Source organism: Microtus pennsylvanicus, chromosome 9 (genome assembly GCF_037038515.1).
Source record: "Microtus pennsylvanicus isolate mMicPen1 chromosome 9, mMicPen1.hap1, whole genome shotgun sequence".
Classification (NCBI taxonomy): Eukaryota; Metazoa; Chordata; class Mammalia; order Rodentia; family Cricetidae; genus Microtus; species Microtus pennsylvanicus.
In genome coordinates this window covers 82,725,526-82,740,174 of record NC_134587.1, presented here as the reverse complement: position 1 = coordinate 82,740,174, position 14,649 = coordinate 82,725,526, and the positions used below count along the sequence as shown (strand labels likewise).

Sequence of the window (14,649 nt, the reverse complement as noted above, 5' to 3'; positions counted from 1 at the left end):
AATCATAGAGGTCACTGTACAGAATGCCATACATTTCCTTTTTCATAGACCGAAAGAAAAATGTCTGCCCACGTGATTCCTGCCAAGTAAGAAATGAAAGAGAATAAGGTGGCTTATGGCTCATTTGAACATTACTGGGAGGTAAAAACCAGCAAACAAAATTATGCCAAGATATAGTTACTTCTATCCATCCCGTAGTGCAAAGGTCTCTTGAGGTAACGTTTAAGCATATCAATTGAACTACTTTTGATGGCAGAGGGATGAGTGAGCATGTGGGCTTTCAGGGCTGAGAGGTAAGTCTAAGAGTTAATTCATTGTTCGCCCAAGGTCAAGGAATAGTTCAGTGGTATAGTTCTTCCTTTGTTAGGATGAGTACAATCAAACAAATGTACTGAGTGCCTGATTGCTGTGCCGAAAACTTAAGCTTTTGTCAAGCAGAAAAAAAGAGTTTATTGATAAAAGGAATATAAGTTGCAATATCTTCTTTCCTAATTAATTTTCTTGAGTACGGTCTCCTGAAGGATTTAAAGCAGACTTCCTATTCAGGGAGCAGAGGCTGCCAGAGTCTTTGTTCTGATTGACACTAACTAGTTAATCCTCTGTGCCCCAAACCTATATGTTTGAATGGTTTCATGGCGCTTATGTACAGGAAGTAACTACAAAATCCCAACTATATTGGATGCCCAGCATCTAGCATGTGGCATGCGCAGAAGTGATTCAAATCCAAATTTGGGGCTGGTGATGAGTCGGTGCGCAGGAGTTCCACATTAAGTCACAATTGGCTTTGTGCTGGAGAGCACATATCATTTGGTGTAATCAGGCCCAGAGGAGAGCTAGAGATTCTCGTAACAACAACACAGCACCCGATCACCCAGTTGTGACCGAAGAGGACTCTTGTGATCCCAGACTAGAAGTGTCGCCTTGTCGTGATGTCCATCCAAGAGAAGATATCCACAGCAGATTTGATGGAGAGCCTTCGGGAAGAGCTCACCTGTTTCATCTGTTTGGACTATTTCAACAGTCCGGTGACCACTGAGTGTGGGCACAGCTTTTGCCTGATGTGTCTCCTCAAGAGCTGGGAGGAGCATAACACACCTTTATCTTGTCCCGAGTGCTGGAGGACTTTGGGAGCCCCTCATTTCCAAGCCAATGAGCGACTGGGGAGACTGGCTAGCATTGGCAGGCAGTTGAGATCTCAGGTCCTGCAGAGTGAGGATGAGCAGAGCAGTTGTGGGAGAACGCCAGGAGCCAGCAGGGTGTTCTCTGATGATGAACAGAGTGTAGTTAATTTCTCAACACAAAGTCATGGCATGAACAGGGCATATTTCTCCAGTGAGGCCGAGGAACAACACAAAGTAAGTTGACTTGCTCAGTGGCAACCTCAGAGCTCAGTACTGGTCCTTTCCCTTAATTCTCATAGTAGTCTTTGTTGGAATAGCACATCACACACTGGCGCTTGGATCCTACTTCCACCGTTTCTTTGAGAGTCTCATTCTCTTCTAGTTGTTGGCTACTAACCAATCAACATGTTGTTAAACTAATATGAGAGGCAAATCTTTACAGCGTACAAGAGCACAGCATCTAGTGACTAGTTTTCCTGATTTTTTCACCATCGGGTACTCTGCCAAGGGGTTTCTTTCTACTGCAGGAAAAACTCCAGGACATCATCAACCTTTTACGGAAAAAGAAGAAGGAAGCTCAGGCCATACTGAACCACGAGAAGGAACGAGTGATGCTGTGTAAGGTCAGTGTCTGTCTGATGTTTGGGCTAGTGTGTGAGATGCCTGGTGAAACATGAGGGAGAGAGGACCACTGTGAGTCCTGCTTTGGGGCTGCCTGGCTCTGTGTATTCGCCTGGGGACAGGACAGTTCTGCTCAACTTCTCTCATCCCAGGTAGATTTACGTTTCCTTCTTTATCTTCCTTGGTTAGCTGCTGTGATGAATCTGATTAATATTATTTAAAATACAAGCAACAGATTTGCAAGACAGGATGGAAGCCGGTTTTAAAAGCAAGTCTCTCAAATGCTTAGGGAAAAACTGTATGCAAATTAAAAGCAAATAAAGTGGAAGGGACAATAATGGCATTATAGTAGATTGAATCGTACTGGAACGAATGCCTAAGGTTAGTCACAGATTTGGATTTCAATTGCCTAGCAGTTAAAGCGAAGAATTAAATGTTTAATATGGCACAGTGTAGATATTAGGGCTGGGGAGGTGGTTCAGTGGGTTTAAAAAAAAGCTCTTGCCATGCTAGTCTGATGACCTGAGTTTGGATATACAGAACCTACATAAAAGCTAGAGGACAAGTATTTGTAACTCTGTGGGAGGCACGTGTGTGTGTGTGTGTACACCCACGCACGAGCACACACACACACACACACACACACACACACACACACCTATTTCCTCATGCATTTGAAGTGAATATTTGAATTTCCCAAAGACTCTGAGGACATTTGTTCATTTGAGGCATCCTCTCCCTGAGTAACCCAGGCTAGATTCGCACTCATGATTTACGTTTTCCTGTCTTAGGCCCCCTAGTGCTGGAATTTCAGGTGTGCTGTACTACCATTCCATGACAGACTTTGAGTTCCTTTATCTTATTTGTTTTGGGAGACATGATCTTGCTGAATGATCCTGGCTGGCCATGAATTCACTGTGTAGATGAATAGGCTGACCTCAAATTTTGCGTCCATCCTCCTGCCTCTGCCTCTGCCTCTGCCTCTGCCTCTGCCTCTGCCTCCTGCCTCTGCCTCCTGAGTGCTGGTTTTACATTCATGTGCCACCATGTCAGCTTAGATCTAGAACGTAATGGTAACTTTTTGTGATGTATTCTTTGCATGTTATCTGATGCCAAGTTTATTTTTAAATCAATATATGTCTAATAATGTACACATTCATCTTTCACATGTTTTCTCTTTTTGAGTTTCATTTATTTTAATACTTGTTTCCTTTTAATTTTAATTTTCTTTTCACTTTGTTTCCTCTTTTAAATTTCATTTTATTTTTACCAGGTGTAGTGGCACTTACCTTTAATCCCAACACTCTGAAGGCAGAGGCAAGTGTATCCCTGAGATTTCAAGGCTGCATAGTAAGTTCCAGAACAGCCAGAGTTACATAGTCAGACCCTGATTCTAAAAACAAAACAAAACAAAAAGCAAAAGACCAAACTTTTTAATTTTATTTTCGAACAGTGCTGATTACTACATGTCAGACTTTGTAATTCTTTTTTATTTCTTTTTTTTTCTCCTTTTTTTTTTTTGGTCCGTTTGCAGTAGAAAAGACAGTTCTTAGGTTAGAAAATCTGATAGTGTTGATTACTGTGGCTGTACACATCTTTGAAAACTTTGCTCTTTATCCACCTAGTCAATATAAGGTATGCGTTCTAGGAGTGTTTCTGTTGCTAACATTGTGTGTGTGTGCATGCGCGTGCATGGGCACGAGCGCACAGGCATGCTCGAGCATTGATGTGCACATGCGATAGCAGGAGGAGACAAAGACGTGTAAGCAGGTCGTCGTGTCGGAATATATGAAGATGCACCAGTTTCTGAAGGAGGAGGAACAGCTGCAGCTGCAGATGCTGGACAAGGAGGAGAAACAGAACATGAAGAAACTGAGAAACAATGAGATCCACCTGACCCAGCAAGTCAGACGCCTCAACAAGATGATAGGACGGATGGAGTCCACCTGTCAAAACTTGACCTTAGAGTCTTTTGAGGTGAGGCAAAATTCAGGAGGATGACAGGGAAAATTGACGGAAAAAAATATGCACAGTGACCCGCAGTATTTCAGTCCATAGGAATTTATATTTTCCGGTTTTCATCTGAAAAATTAAGTTCTGCCTGAAAAGTAGTTTTCCTAAGGAATTGATTTTTCTGGATATGATATATTCTTCAAAAGGAGGAGAAATCAAACAAGGGGGAAAAAAGACAAGCTCAGAGATGACTGTAGTTTCTTCTGGAGCTGCCTGTGCAAACTCAGCTTTGTTTAGTAATTCATTATTTATTGGTAGCTAGCATGGATGGTCAATTTAGTCTCCTCAAAGATCTGGGGAGGGTGAGCAAGAGTGTCACAGCCTAGAAGTGATTGTCATCTACAAAACAGATCTGGAGTAGCAAATATTCACTAATTAGACTCATGGCAGTTAAGGATATCTGTTGGTCCTACAGCTAAGAGGGGACAGAACCCACGTGTCCTTGTGCCAAGCCCACTGTTCCATCTTTGTTTACTTCCTCCCTAAGGTATGGCACTCATAATATCCCAGTCATAAGCCATGAGACCCACCTCAGCTTCACGTTTACTGACGCTCAGATTCTGCAGAGTGCTGTCTAATTCTTTGTCTTCTGAATGACTAAACGACATCAAAAAACAGAGCATGGACTTGGTCTCAGCTCTCGCTGAGTCATTTTTCTGAGTCATCTGAGTCTCACCAAGTCATCTCTGGTTCTGGGACATGACATTATTATTTGGCTTCATTATGAACAAGAGAAAGGGACTTAGAAGTCCCAGTGTTCTTTGAGTCATATATAGGCTGCTAATAGTTGCATAGGGGTGGGAGAGACATTTTTTTCAATGAGGTAGTCACTAGTAAGATGCCCATGTTTTGTACATAATCTCTAACCCATGCCCCCATAAATAAACCTAACTAAACTCATTGGGTCATAAACAAACAAACAGGTAATGTGAGTACAGTTGCCGACACACTGGGAAGAGGAAGGGGTTGAATAAGAGGACAGATCAAAACCCCTTATTTGCATATATGTATACATCAAAATATATTATATCCACGTGTGAAAATGTCAGGATGCAATCCATTATTATGCATAATGAATTTATGCAAACAAAGTTAAAGCACATTTTAACAAAGACTTTAAGAGACAAGAGATTGTTTAGTGGGTAAGGTCACTGCTGCCAAGGCTAACCACCTGAATTCTGTCCATGACTGGGATCCATGTGGTACAAGGACAGACTCCATTAGCTGTCTTCTCACCTCCATATTTGTGCTGTGGCCAGGCACTTTCCCTATATACAAATAAGATGCTATTTTCTCTTTAAAAAAATCAAAAGCATGGATGTGAAAAGAGAACAAACGATTTTTTGGTCAGTGTGAGAATTACCTCATGTTCATCAAAACCCATCCTTAGGAGAAGCTGGGGCTTTATACTCTTCTGCCCTGTCTGTCACACCCTCTCGCGGTGTGCTAGGACCATGGAAGCAGATTGTGCAAAACTACCAAAAGACTGTGACGAAAATGGATTTGGTGCTCACTAGTGATTGACACGAGCAGCTAGTAACCTTCTTCTCTTTCTATCCTTAGGAAGTCAGAGGAGCCATGGATCGGTAGGTTTCCAGCATGTGGCACATAGGGATCTAGTACTGATGAAATAGGGATGACGTGGGGATGAGGATGTGGATGTTGTTGGGGAGAGATGATATGGATCATGAGGTTGGACCAGGCCATGTAGCATGCGTCAAGGAGAGAATGAGGCTGTCTTTTCTCTTGGAAGGTGTGAGTCACTGTTGCTTCAGTGTCCAGAGACCACCGTCACGGAGCTGAGCCTGTGCCGTGTCACTGGGATGAGGGAGATGCTGAGAAAATTCAGCAGTAAGTCCACCTCCTTGTCACACGTCCAGGGATTTCCATAGTTAAGTTCAGCACATGTTTTGGGCACCCCTGAGCTCGTGGGCAGCTTCTTCTACCATAAAATATTCTGATACAAGGTTCCCAGGTCCAGTATCCCTGAACTCGTGCTGAGCACCAAGTTACAAACACTGCCTGTGCTCGAGCCAAGAGGCAGAGAGCTTGCTTGCTGTTCTGTGAGGCTCTGCTTGCTGTGACTAGGTCTTCGGTCCTGCGTTTGTCACCTCGTTCTGTGATATGCACACACCACACACACCACACACAATAATCCTCACGGAGAGGATCCTGCTTTGTCAGCTCTCTTCCTGTTAGGATAAACGCTGCTTTAAATGCTTTTGTTTTAATCCTTGTGTGCAGGCAGGCAGTGGTGTGTGTGTGTGTGTGTGTGTGTGTGCGCGCGCACACACACACACACACAGGTTTATGTTCCATGTAATGGATATAGAGGTCACATGACAACCTTGGGTTAAGTCTTTGACTCTTTGTTTGAGGCAGGTCTTTCTATTTGTCACACCTAGATACTCTGGGAATATATTTGACTAGAAGCTGTCTAAGTTGGATTGTTATCTGTAACGGTAAACTAACACCATTATTCAAAGATGGGGGTATGTGTAGCCTGATTCATATTGGGATGGGGGAGTCCTGAAGTTACTAGGTGCATTGATTGGAGAGGGGGTGCAGTGCATGCGGATGAAGGAACTAGAATGTCCAAGTACACTATTACAGGAGGGTCTATATGGGAACAACTCAAAACCAAATGGGGTCCTAAACCTGCCTGCTTTTTTGCCTGCTTCAATGAGGGCCAATGATCCCATCTGGGGTTAGTGAAATTTTGGAGCCTCTCATGGACTTCCTCACAGGTGGGTGGAGATAAAGTGCTCCCAGTAGCTCACATATGCTTTATGGCATTGTCACCTTGGTGCTAACACACACAAAGCTGCATTTGACCATGGTGCACTGAAAAATAGGAATTAGAAGTTTGCTGTTATAACAAGCAATGATTTTGTAATCTTAGTAAAATTGATCTCTTTGCTTAGGCCGGGCGGTGGTGGCGCACGCCTTTAATCCCAGCACTCGGGAGGCAGAGGCAGGCGGATCTCTGTGAGTTCGAGACCAGCCTGGTCTACAGAGCTAGTTCCAGGACAGGCTCCAAAGCCACAGAGAAACCCTGCCTCGAAAAACCAAAAAAAAAAAAAAAAAAAAAAATTGATCTCTTAAGGATTTTATTTTTCTTTTTAATTTATTTTTATTTAATTGTCATACATTTATTAAACAAGGTCTCACACATCCTTGGCTGGCCTAGAACTCCCTGTGTAGTCAAGGGTGACCTTGAATTTCTAATCTTCCTAATTTCACTTCCTGAGTGCAGTGACTACAGGTTTGTTTAACCACACCAGGTTTTGTGCAGCGCTGGGGTTTGAACCCAGAGCTTCGTGCACATTAGGCAGGCATTCCACTAACAGTGCAATGCCCCCAGGCCTCCTTTCAAATTGATTTTCTTTTTTTTTGTAAATATTTGTTATTAGCTGTGTGTATTTATGTGGGCCTGTGGGGGGAGGGTACACATGAATTCAGGTACCTGAGAAGGGCAAAGCTGTTAGGTCCCCTAGAGATGGCATTTCAGGGAGTTGTGAGCCACCAGATAGGAGTGCCGGGGATATAATTCAGGACCTCTGGAAGAGCATCATGTACTTTTAACCATAGAGCCATCTTTCTAGCCCTTGTTATATTTATTTATTTATTATTTGACAGAGTCATGCTATGTAGCCCAGACTGACCTCAAAGTTATGGCAATCTTCCTGCCGCAGCCTTTTGAGTATTGGGATTACAGGCCTGTGCCATCTTGGCTTGGGTTGACTTTTAAATTTTTATTATCATTACAACAATTATTACAGCATTGGGGATTGCACCCAGGGCATTGTGTATTGTAGATGCTAAAGAAGTACTCTGTCCCTGAGTTATATCTCTATAACGTTTTTTAGAAATTAAATAATTAATTGTAATAATGGAGACAAGGTCTCATAGAACCCATGATGGCCTTCAATTCACTATGTAACTGAAGATGACCTTAAATTCCTGCTTCTCTTGCCTCCACCTCCTGAGTGCACAGATTATAGATATATGGCCACCATACCTAGCCAATATGTATATATTTATATATGTATATGCACACATATATATTTAATAAAACTATATTCATATATATTATGTATTTCATACACATGAAAAATTATGATTGATACAATGATGAAATGCAATAATACGTAGAAAAGCAGGATTTGCATTTAGAAAGAGTCCAACAAATGTTAATGAACAAATTAACAAATGTTAATTAGCAAATGTTAATGTCTCTCTCTTTTCCAACCGCAAAAATTCTGCTATGGCTAACAGCAAGGGCATCTTTGTATGGACAGATAACCTAAATTCTGAAACTGCCCTCTCTAGAAAACCAATTTCCTTACACTTCCAGGTTCCTCTTACCCTGGCAAGTGTGCAGAGTCTCTGCATGTGACTATTCTATCTCTTCTGATAGCGAAGGGGGCAGACAGGGTCTCATTACATATACCTGGCTAGCCTTAAACTCATGGCGGTCCTCCTGCCTAAACTTCCTAAATATTGGGATTACTGACACACGACACCAAGTCAAACTAGAGATGGACTTTTTTCTTTCTTTCTCTCTTTCTCTCTTCCTTTCTTTTTCTTTTTTGGAGACAGGGCTTCCTTGTAACCCTGACTGTCCTGGAACTTGCTTTGTAGACCAGGGTGTCCTGGAACTCACAGAGATCTTACCCATACCTCCCAAATGCTGGGATTAAAGGTGTGTGTCACTATCACTAGGGTGGACTTTTTTCTTTTCTAAAGAATGCTATCTCAGCAGAGCCACTTCAATTACATTTAAACACATTTTTGTTTATTTTGAAATAGGGTTTTATACTATAAACCAGGCTGCTCTTGAACTCACTACGTGGAGCAGTTTGGCTTCAATCTTGGTTCTGAAACCAGATATTGCTGTGTAGCCCAGGATATCCTTCTATTTACCTTGTAGTCCAGGCTGGATTTGAACTCATACACTCTTGTGTTAGGTTTATAAGTGCTGGAATTGCTTGCCTAGCTAACACCCAAATTACATTTAAAGAATAGATTTAGCTGGGCTTGATAGTTGTGCCTAAATCCCAGCACTGAAGATGCTAACACAGGAGAGAACTGCCAAATTCAAAACCCAGCCTGGGTTGCTTAGTTATGTTTTATCTCAAAAACAAATAAATAATAATAGGGCTAGCTATTAAGGATTTAGTTTAATATTAACATATATGGGTGGTTTTCAAGGATGTCCAACCATTCATTCTTTTCTCTTCTTGCAGCAGATGTAACTCTAGACCCAGCCACAGCCAATGCCTACCTAGTTTTATCAGATGATCTGAAAAGTGTGAAATATGGAGGAACCAGACAGCAATTGCCTGACAACCCAGAAAGATTCGATCAGTCTGCCACTGTGTTGGGAGCCCAGATCTTCACCTGTGGGAGGCACTACTGGGAGGTGGAAGTGGGGAAGAAGACTGAGTGGGAAGTGGGCATCTGCAAGGACTCTGTGAACAGAAAGGGGAATCTCCCCAAACCCCCTGGGGACCTCTTCTCACTCATAGGGTTAAAAATCGGTGATGATTACAGTCTCTGGGTTTCATCGCCTTTGAAAGGTCAGCATGTCCGAGAGCCTGTGCATAAGGTCGGTGTGTTCTTGGACTATGAGTCCGGACATATAGCATTCTACAACGTGACGGATGAGTCCCTCATTTACAGCTTCCCATCGACCTCTTTCCATGAAGCTCTCAGACCCATCTTCTCCCCTTGTCTTCCAAATGAAGGGACAAACACAGACCCTCTTATCATCTGTCACATCTGAGGGATGTGCCCTGAACCTTTGAAGACAGAGCAAGGACCAGCCTAATCATTGAGATGGTTAGTGCATTCAGAAACCTTCACAAATCAAATAATCTGAAAAGGAAAAAAAAGAAGAAGAAGAAAAAGAAAATCCTTTCTCCCCCAAGACTTCCCACCAACCCAGTTCTGCGATGAAGAGTCAATTAAAAATCTATTCAACACCAAGAACTAGAAGCCGATACCCTGACTTAACCCAGTTTGTTCACTGAGCTACCCTGTGTGTGCTGGCCACTCAACATACGTACTCCTCTTTGACCTGTCAGTCTGTCATAGGCCAGGTTGAAAAATACACATCATTTTTTTTCAGTCTGTTTATTTGCTTTTCTAGCACCGTGCATCTTGTGTTTTTATCTAACATGTATAGATAACATGCTTATCTGCGTGGTCCCCTCAAGAGTGAGTTCCTCCATCTAGAGTGGGTGATGGAGACTTAGGACTCAACCTCCTCTAGAAACCTACGTTTTCCCACAAGGCTTGAACTACTCATCCCCAGGAAGGCTTACAAGTTTAGGATGCCGTTTAGATTTGCTATGGTCATCATCAGACGATTAGTGTTACTATTATCTTAAGAGCCTAGAATTTTCTATAGTTTATTGCAGATAAAGGTCTGGTCAATAAACCTATTAAGGCAATGGACGCCAAATGGCTTGGGGTTTTCACTGTGGGTGTTGGCTACACTTGATAACTTTCTGAGAGCAGAAGTCTTTTAGTCCCTGGAAGGTGGATGTTAGCCTTTGCCATCTCAGAATGCCAAGGCCTGGGGGGATGGCAGTGAGTTCAGACGGAACTCCTTTGAGTGGTCATACCATCTGCTAGAAAGAGGCCTGCAGACATGAATCTCATTTTGTGGTCTTTACCTTTGGCATTTTTCTGTCCCTCTTTTTAAAAATAGAAATCTACCTTACGTTGAAGAATGTCACCAATCATAATGTCACAGAAAAGACAAGTCAACTGATAGGTCTTGACTACCACACAGCTGCCTAATTAAAGGTTTTCAGGGGGAAAATGTCATGGGTTTTGTCTAAAATAGAAACTAGATGTGTGTGTGTGTGTGTGAGAGAGAGAGAGACAGAGAGAGAGAGAGAGAGAGAGAGAGAGAGAGAGAGAGAGAGAGAGAGAGAGAGAGAGAGAGAGAGAGAGAGGAGAGAGACTTTTGAGCCGGGCACGGCGGTGCATACCTGTGATCACTGTAACCACAGTGTGAATGGAGGCAGCAGGAGGATCAGGAATTCAAAATCAGTTTTGATTACACAGTGAGTCTGAGGCCAGCCTAGGCTTCATGGGACCTTTTTTCAACAACAATATCAACAAAACAAACTCCATTTACTCAGCGTGCAAGACCCACGTGAAGTCAGTAACGGATTTGTGTTATGGGTCACGATCGTCCCCTTCCTCGACCTAAATCTACTTTCTCTTTTACTGTGATACATTTCAGCTTTGTGCCCCAGAAAGGGAGGGAACAGATATGAAGAACCAGCTTTAGATGCTAGAAAACACTCGCTTCTCTGTGTTTATATTTGCGTTTTCCTTTTGTCACCATACATAGTCCCAGTTGATGACTGGGGTGGTACCATATTTAGTGACGGTCAGATTTCTTTCTCATTTACTATCAAAATAAATAGTTCTTTTTTTTGAGACAGGGTTTGTGTACTGGCTATCCTGGAACTTACTCTGTAGACCAGGCTCTTCTTGAACTTGTGTATACTCCTGCTGCCTGCTTCTTCCTCTCTGTCTCTCTGCCTCTCTGCCTCTGCTGGGATTAAAGGTGAGCAGCACCATGTCTGGCCCCTTGCCAATTTCTGTATTCAGTATTCTGCCGGCATGTATGCTGGCACACCAGAAGCAGGCACCAGATCTCATTACAGATGATTGTGAGCCACCATGCCGTTGCTGAGAATTGAACTCAGGACTGCAGGAAGACAGTCATCTCTCCAGCCCCAGAAAGTGACCCTCAAAAACTCAGGCTGTCCTGGGTGGGCTTATACCACCAACCTTTTGGTTAACAGCCCAGAGCACTAACCGATTGCCCCACAGAGATGGTGACTCCAATTTCTGTTGTCATTCCCTTACTGTGAACATTTAGAATTGCTCTATTTGTAGCTGTTCCAAATGTACACAAATCTTTGAGTGTGTCTAATGATCCCCAGGTGTGTTTTCTGCAAGCCAAACGGTGCCTGTCAGACCCCATGGCCCTGTACAGATGCTCCAAACAGGCTTAGGTAACCCCAAGGATTTTACTCATCATTGTATTAACGGAGCAGAAATCACAGATCTTAGGCAAGGGGGAGAGTATGCCCTCTGTTCCATCTTCCAGGAAGGACGGCCTGGTGTGGTGGTGCACAGCTTTATCCCAGCACTCAGTAGGCAGAGGCAGGTGGATTTCTGTGAGTTCAAGGCCAGCCTGGTCTACAGAGAGTTTCAGGACAGCCAGGGCTACATAGAGAAAGCATGTCTGGAAAAGCATATGTATAACCCAAGACAAGACAAGACAAAATCAGAAGGTTTAGTGTAAAAACTTGGAGTATGATTCTTCACGAAGCATTTCGACTCTCACAGAGTGATCTGCTCCTTGGAAAAATGAGAAGTACCTATATTGTTGGTTTTCCTCGGCCCTGCAAGTGATTACTTCAAAAAATTTTTCAGAAAAGACTCAGGAAAAGCACAGGAGATTCATAAATTATAGAAAATGGCGTCAAGGCCGGGCAGTGGTGGCGCACGCCTTTAATCCCAGCACTCGGGAGGCAGAGGCAGGCGGATCTCTGTGAGTTCGAGACCAGCCTGGTCTACAAGAGCTAGTTCCAGGACAGGCTCCAAAGCCACAGAGAAACCCTGTCTCGAAAAACAAAAAATGGCATCAAATCATTTGGCATATATATAAGAGGGAAAACAGTAAAAGTCAGAAAAAGAGAAAAAAAAGAACGTGTGGGTTAGTTTTTCATATTTTACAGAAGTCCTTTTGACCAAGCAGGCATAGTGGCACACAACTGTAATCAAAGCGCTTCAAAGATGTGAAGGAAGGAGGTGAGGGATGGAGAGAGAGAGAGAGAAAGAGAGAGAGAGAGAGAGAGAGAGAGAGAGAGAGAGAGAGAGAAGAGGAGAGACTCACCATTGTCTAGGATGCCCTGTAATAGATTTTAATTGGCTTCTGGTATGAAGCAAGTTTTTACGAGGTCCGAAGCTCATGCAAATGAAATCATTTAAAAGATTAATAATAAAAAAAATTACCAATAATAAAATAGGGTCAGAATCTCTAGCAAAGGAGTGGCCTGACGCTTAGACTTCATTACCTTTGTGTATATCCGTTTCTGGTTAGCCAGGTGCAAAAATAAGGTAGAGAGGCCGGGCAGCAAGCACCCTAGCCTCCAGCTGCAGCTCTCTGCCTACTTACTCTACCACCCCAGGCTGATTTCTCTATCTCCCTGTGCCTCGGTCTCCTCAGTAAAAATGAGCTTGAAATGTCTGCCTCAAAGGCAACCATCAAACAACTACACTTGTGCGGAGAACATCACCTCCTTAACTCAGGAACTGTCAATCATCCATCCTTCCCTACTCTTTGTCATCCCCAGCAGCCAGACTGCTGCCTGTATCTCACAGTGCTGATGAAGGCATCCCAGGCTCCTTGATTGGATGCCTTGGCTCTTCCCCCTTCCCCCACAGTCCTCAGGCTGCCAGTCCCTAAACCCTCCTAGACAACAGACCTAGATCATGGCCTTTGAGAGCTTGTTGTTTTGAGTCCATGATTCTAATTTTGAAATTGTTTTCTTATTTTGAGGCAGACTCATATTCTAGAACCCAGGCTGACCTCTAGTTTTGACAATCCTCTTCCTCAGCTTTCCAGTGCAGAGACTATACATAGGAGTTACCACATCAGGCCTGATTGTAATTCTTTCTTCCTTGTATATTGGAAAAATTTTTGGAAAATTCTTGGGCGTTTTAGCTATTACTCTTTAAGTTGCCTCTTCTTTCTTTTCCTTCCAGTTCAAATAGTGTGATTGCTGCTATTCCTTGGCTTCACTGTGTTTTCAACAGTCATGAAGGAAGCACAAGTCTTAGTTTAAAGGGAAATTTCCTCTACCACATAATGTTAGACTTTGTTTTGGTGAGAAGCCTCTCCCCCTCCCCCCCCCTCAAAATTATATTCAGGGTGGAGTAATGGTGCAAAGGTTAAGAGTACTTGCTGCTCTTGCAGAGGACCAGCGTTCAGTTTCCAGCAGCCACATGGTGGCTCACAACCATCTGTAACTCCAGTTCCAGGGGATCCAATGCCCTCTTCTGATTTCCCTAGGCACCGAGAACACAGGTGGTTCACATATACACATGCAAGCAAAGTACATTAAACAAATGCATCTTAAAAAATATATTAAGCTTTTGATTAGTATACAAACCAGCCGGTTTCATTATGACATGTTTACACGTGTGTACACTTAGACTTTGCTCACATCAGACCTCATTTCTCTTTGACCACTCTTCCCTTGTCCCCTTCCTCTCACTAAAGAGTTCCGTGTTTGCTTTCAGGACAGCTCTTTGGAATGGGTTTGATTTCCCTATCCTCCATCAGTATGGAAAGTCAATACATAGTGTGCTCTGGAAAGAGTCTGAATAGTGCAAGGGTAGCGCTCTCTCTCTCTCTCTCTCTCTCTCTCTCTCTCTCTCTCTCTCTCTCTGTGTGTGTGTGTGTGTGTGTGTGTTTTGGGAGTATGCATACATGTGTGCTGAGGGGCCTGTTGTAGGAAGAGAATCTTTTCTTTTTCTAAAAAAATATGGAATGCATCATGAACTTGCGTGACATCCTTGTGCAGGGGCCATGCTAATCTCTGTATTGTTCCAATTTTAGTATATGTGCTGCCGAAGCGAGCACAGGAGAGAATCTTCATAAGAGTTCTTGGCTCCCCTCTTTTCCCTTCCATTTGTGTCCCTCTCCTTCAAATTATCCCTCTTCTTGTCTCAACCCTCGCTGTCTTCCTGGATTTAGTTGCTTGTTTTTCAAGCCCTGTTTACAGAAGAGAGTTTTATGTGGTTTTTCAGGGTTCTTAATTTCTGTCACTCCAAGAAACCAGTGTCCTTGAAG

At 43.1% G+C, this 14,649-nt stretch overlaps 1 protein-coding gene and 1 non-coding gene across 2 annotated transcripts; one reads left to right on the top strand and one right to left on the bottom strand.

Annotated features, from left to right (window-relative positions):
- Nucleotides 1-929: 929 nt before the first annotated feature.
- On the top strand, nt 930-9,543 carry Triml1 (tripartite motif family like 1). The gene is made up of 6 exons (XM_075984539.1): nt 930-1,355; nt 1,649-1,744; nt 3,489-3,719; nt 5,319-5,341; nt 5,509-5,606; nt 9,005-9,543. The coding sequence occupies exons 1-6, from the start codon at nt 930-932 to the stop codon at nt 9,541-9,543; spliced, it is 1,413 nt and encodes a 470-aa protein (XP_075840654.1).
- A 4,792-nt stretch (nt 9,544-14,335) lies between these two features.
- On the bottom strand, nt 14,336-14,439 carry LOC142858085 (U6 spliceosomal RNA). Its single transcript, XR_012911965.1, has one exon. It is a non-coding gene; the product is annotated as a U6 spliceosomal RNA (small nuclear RNA).
- Between the last annotated feature and the right edge of the window lie 210 nt (nt 14,440-14,649).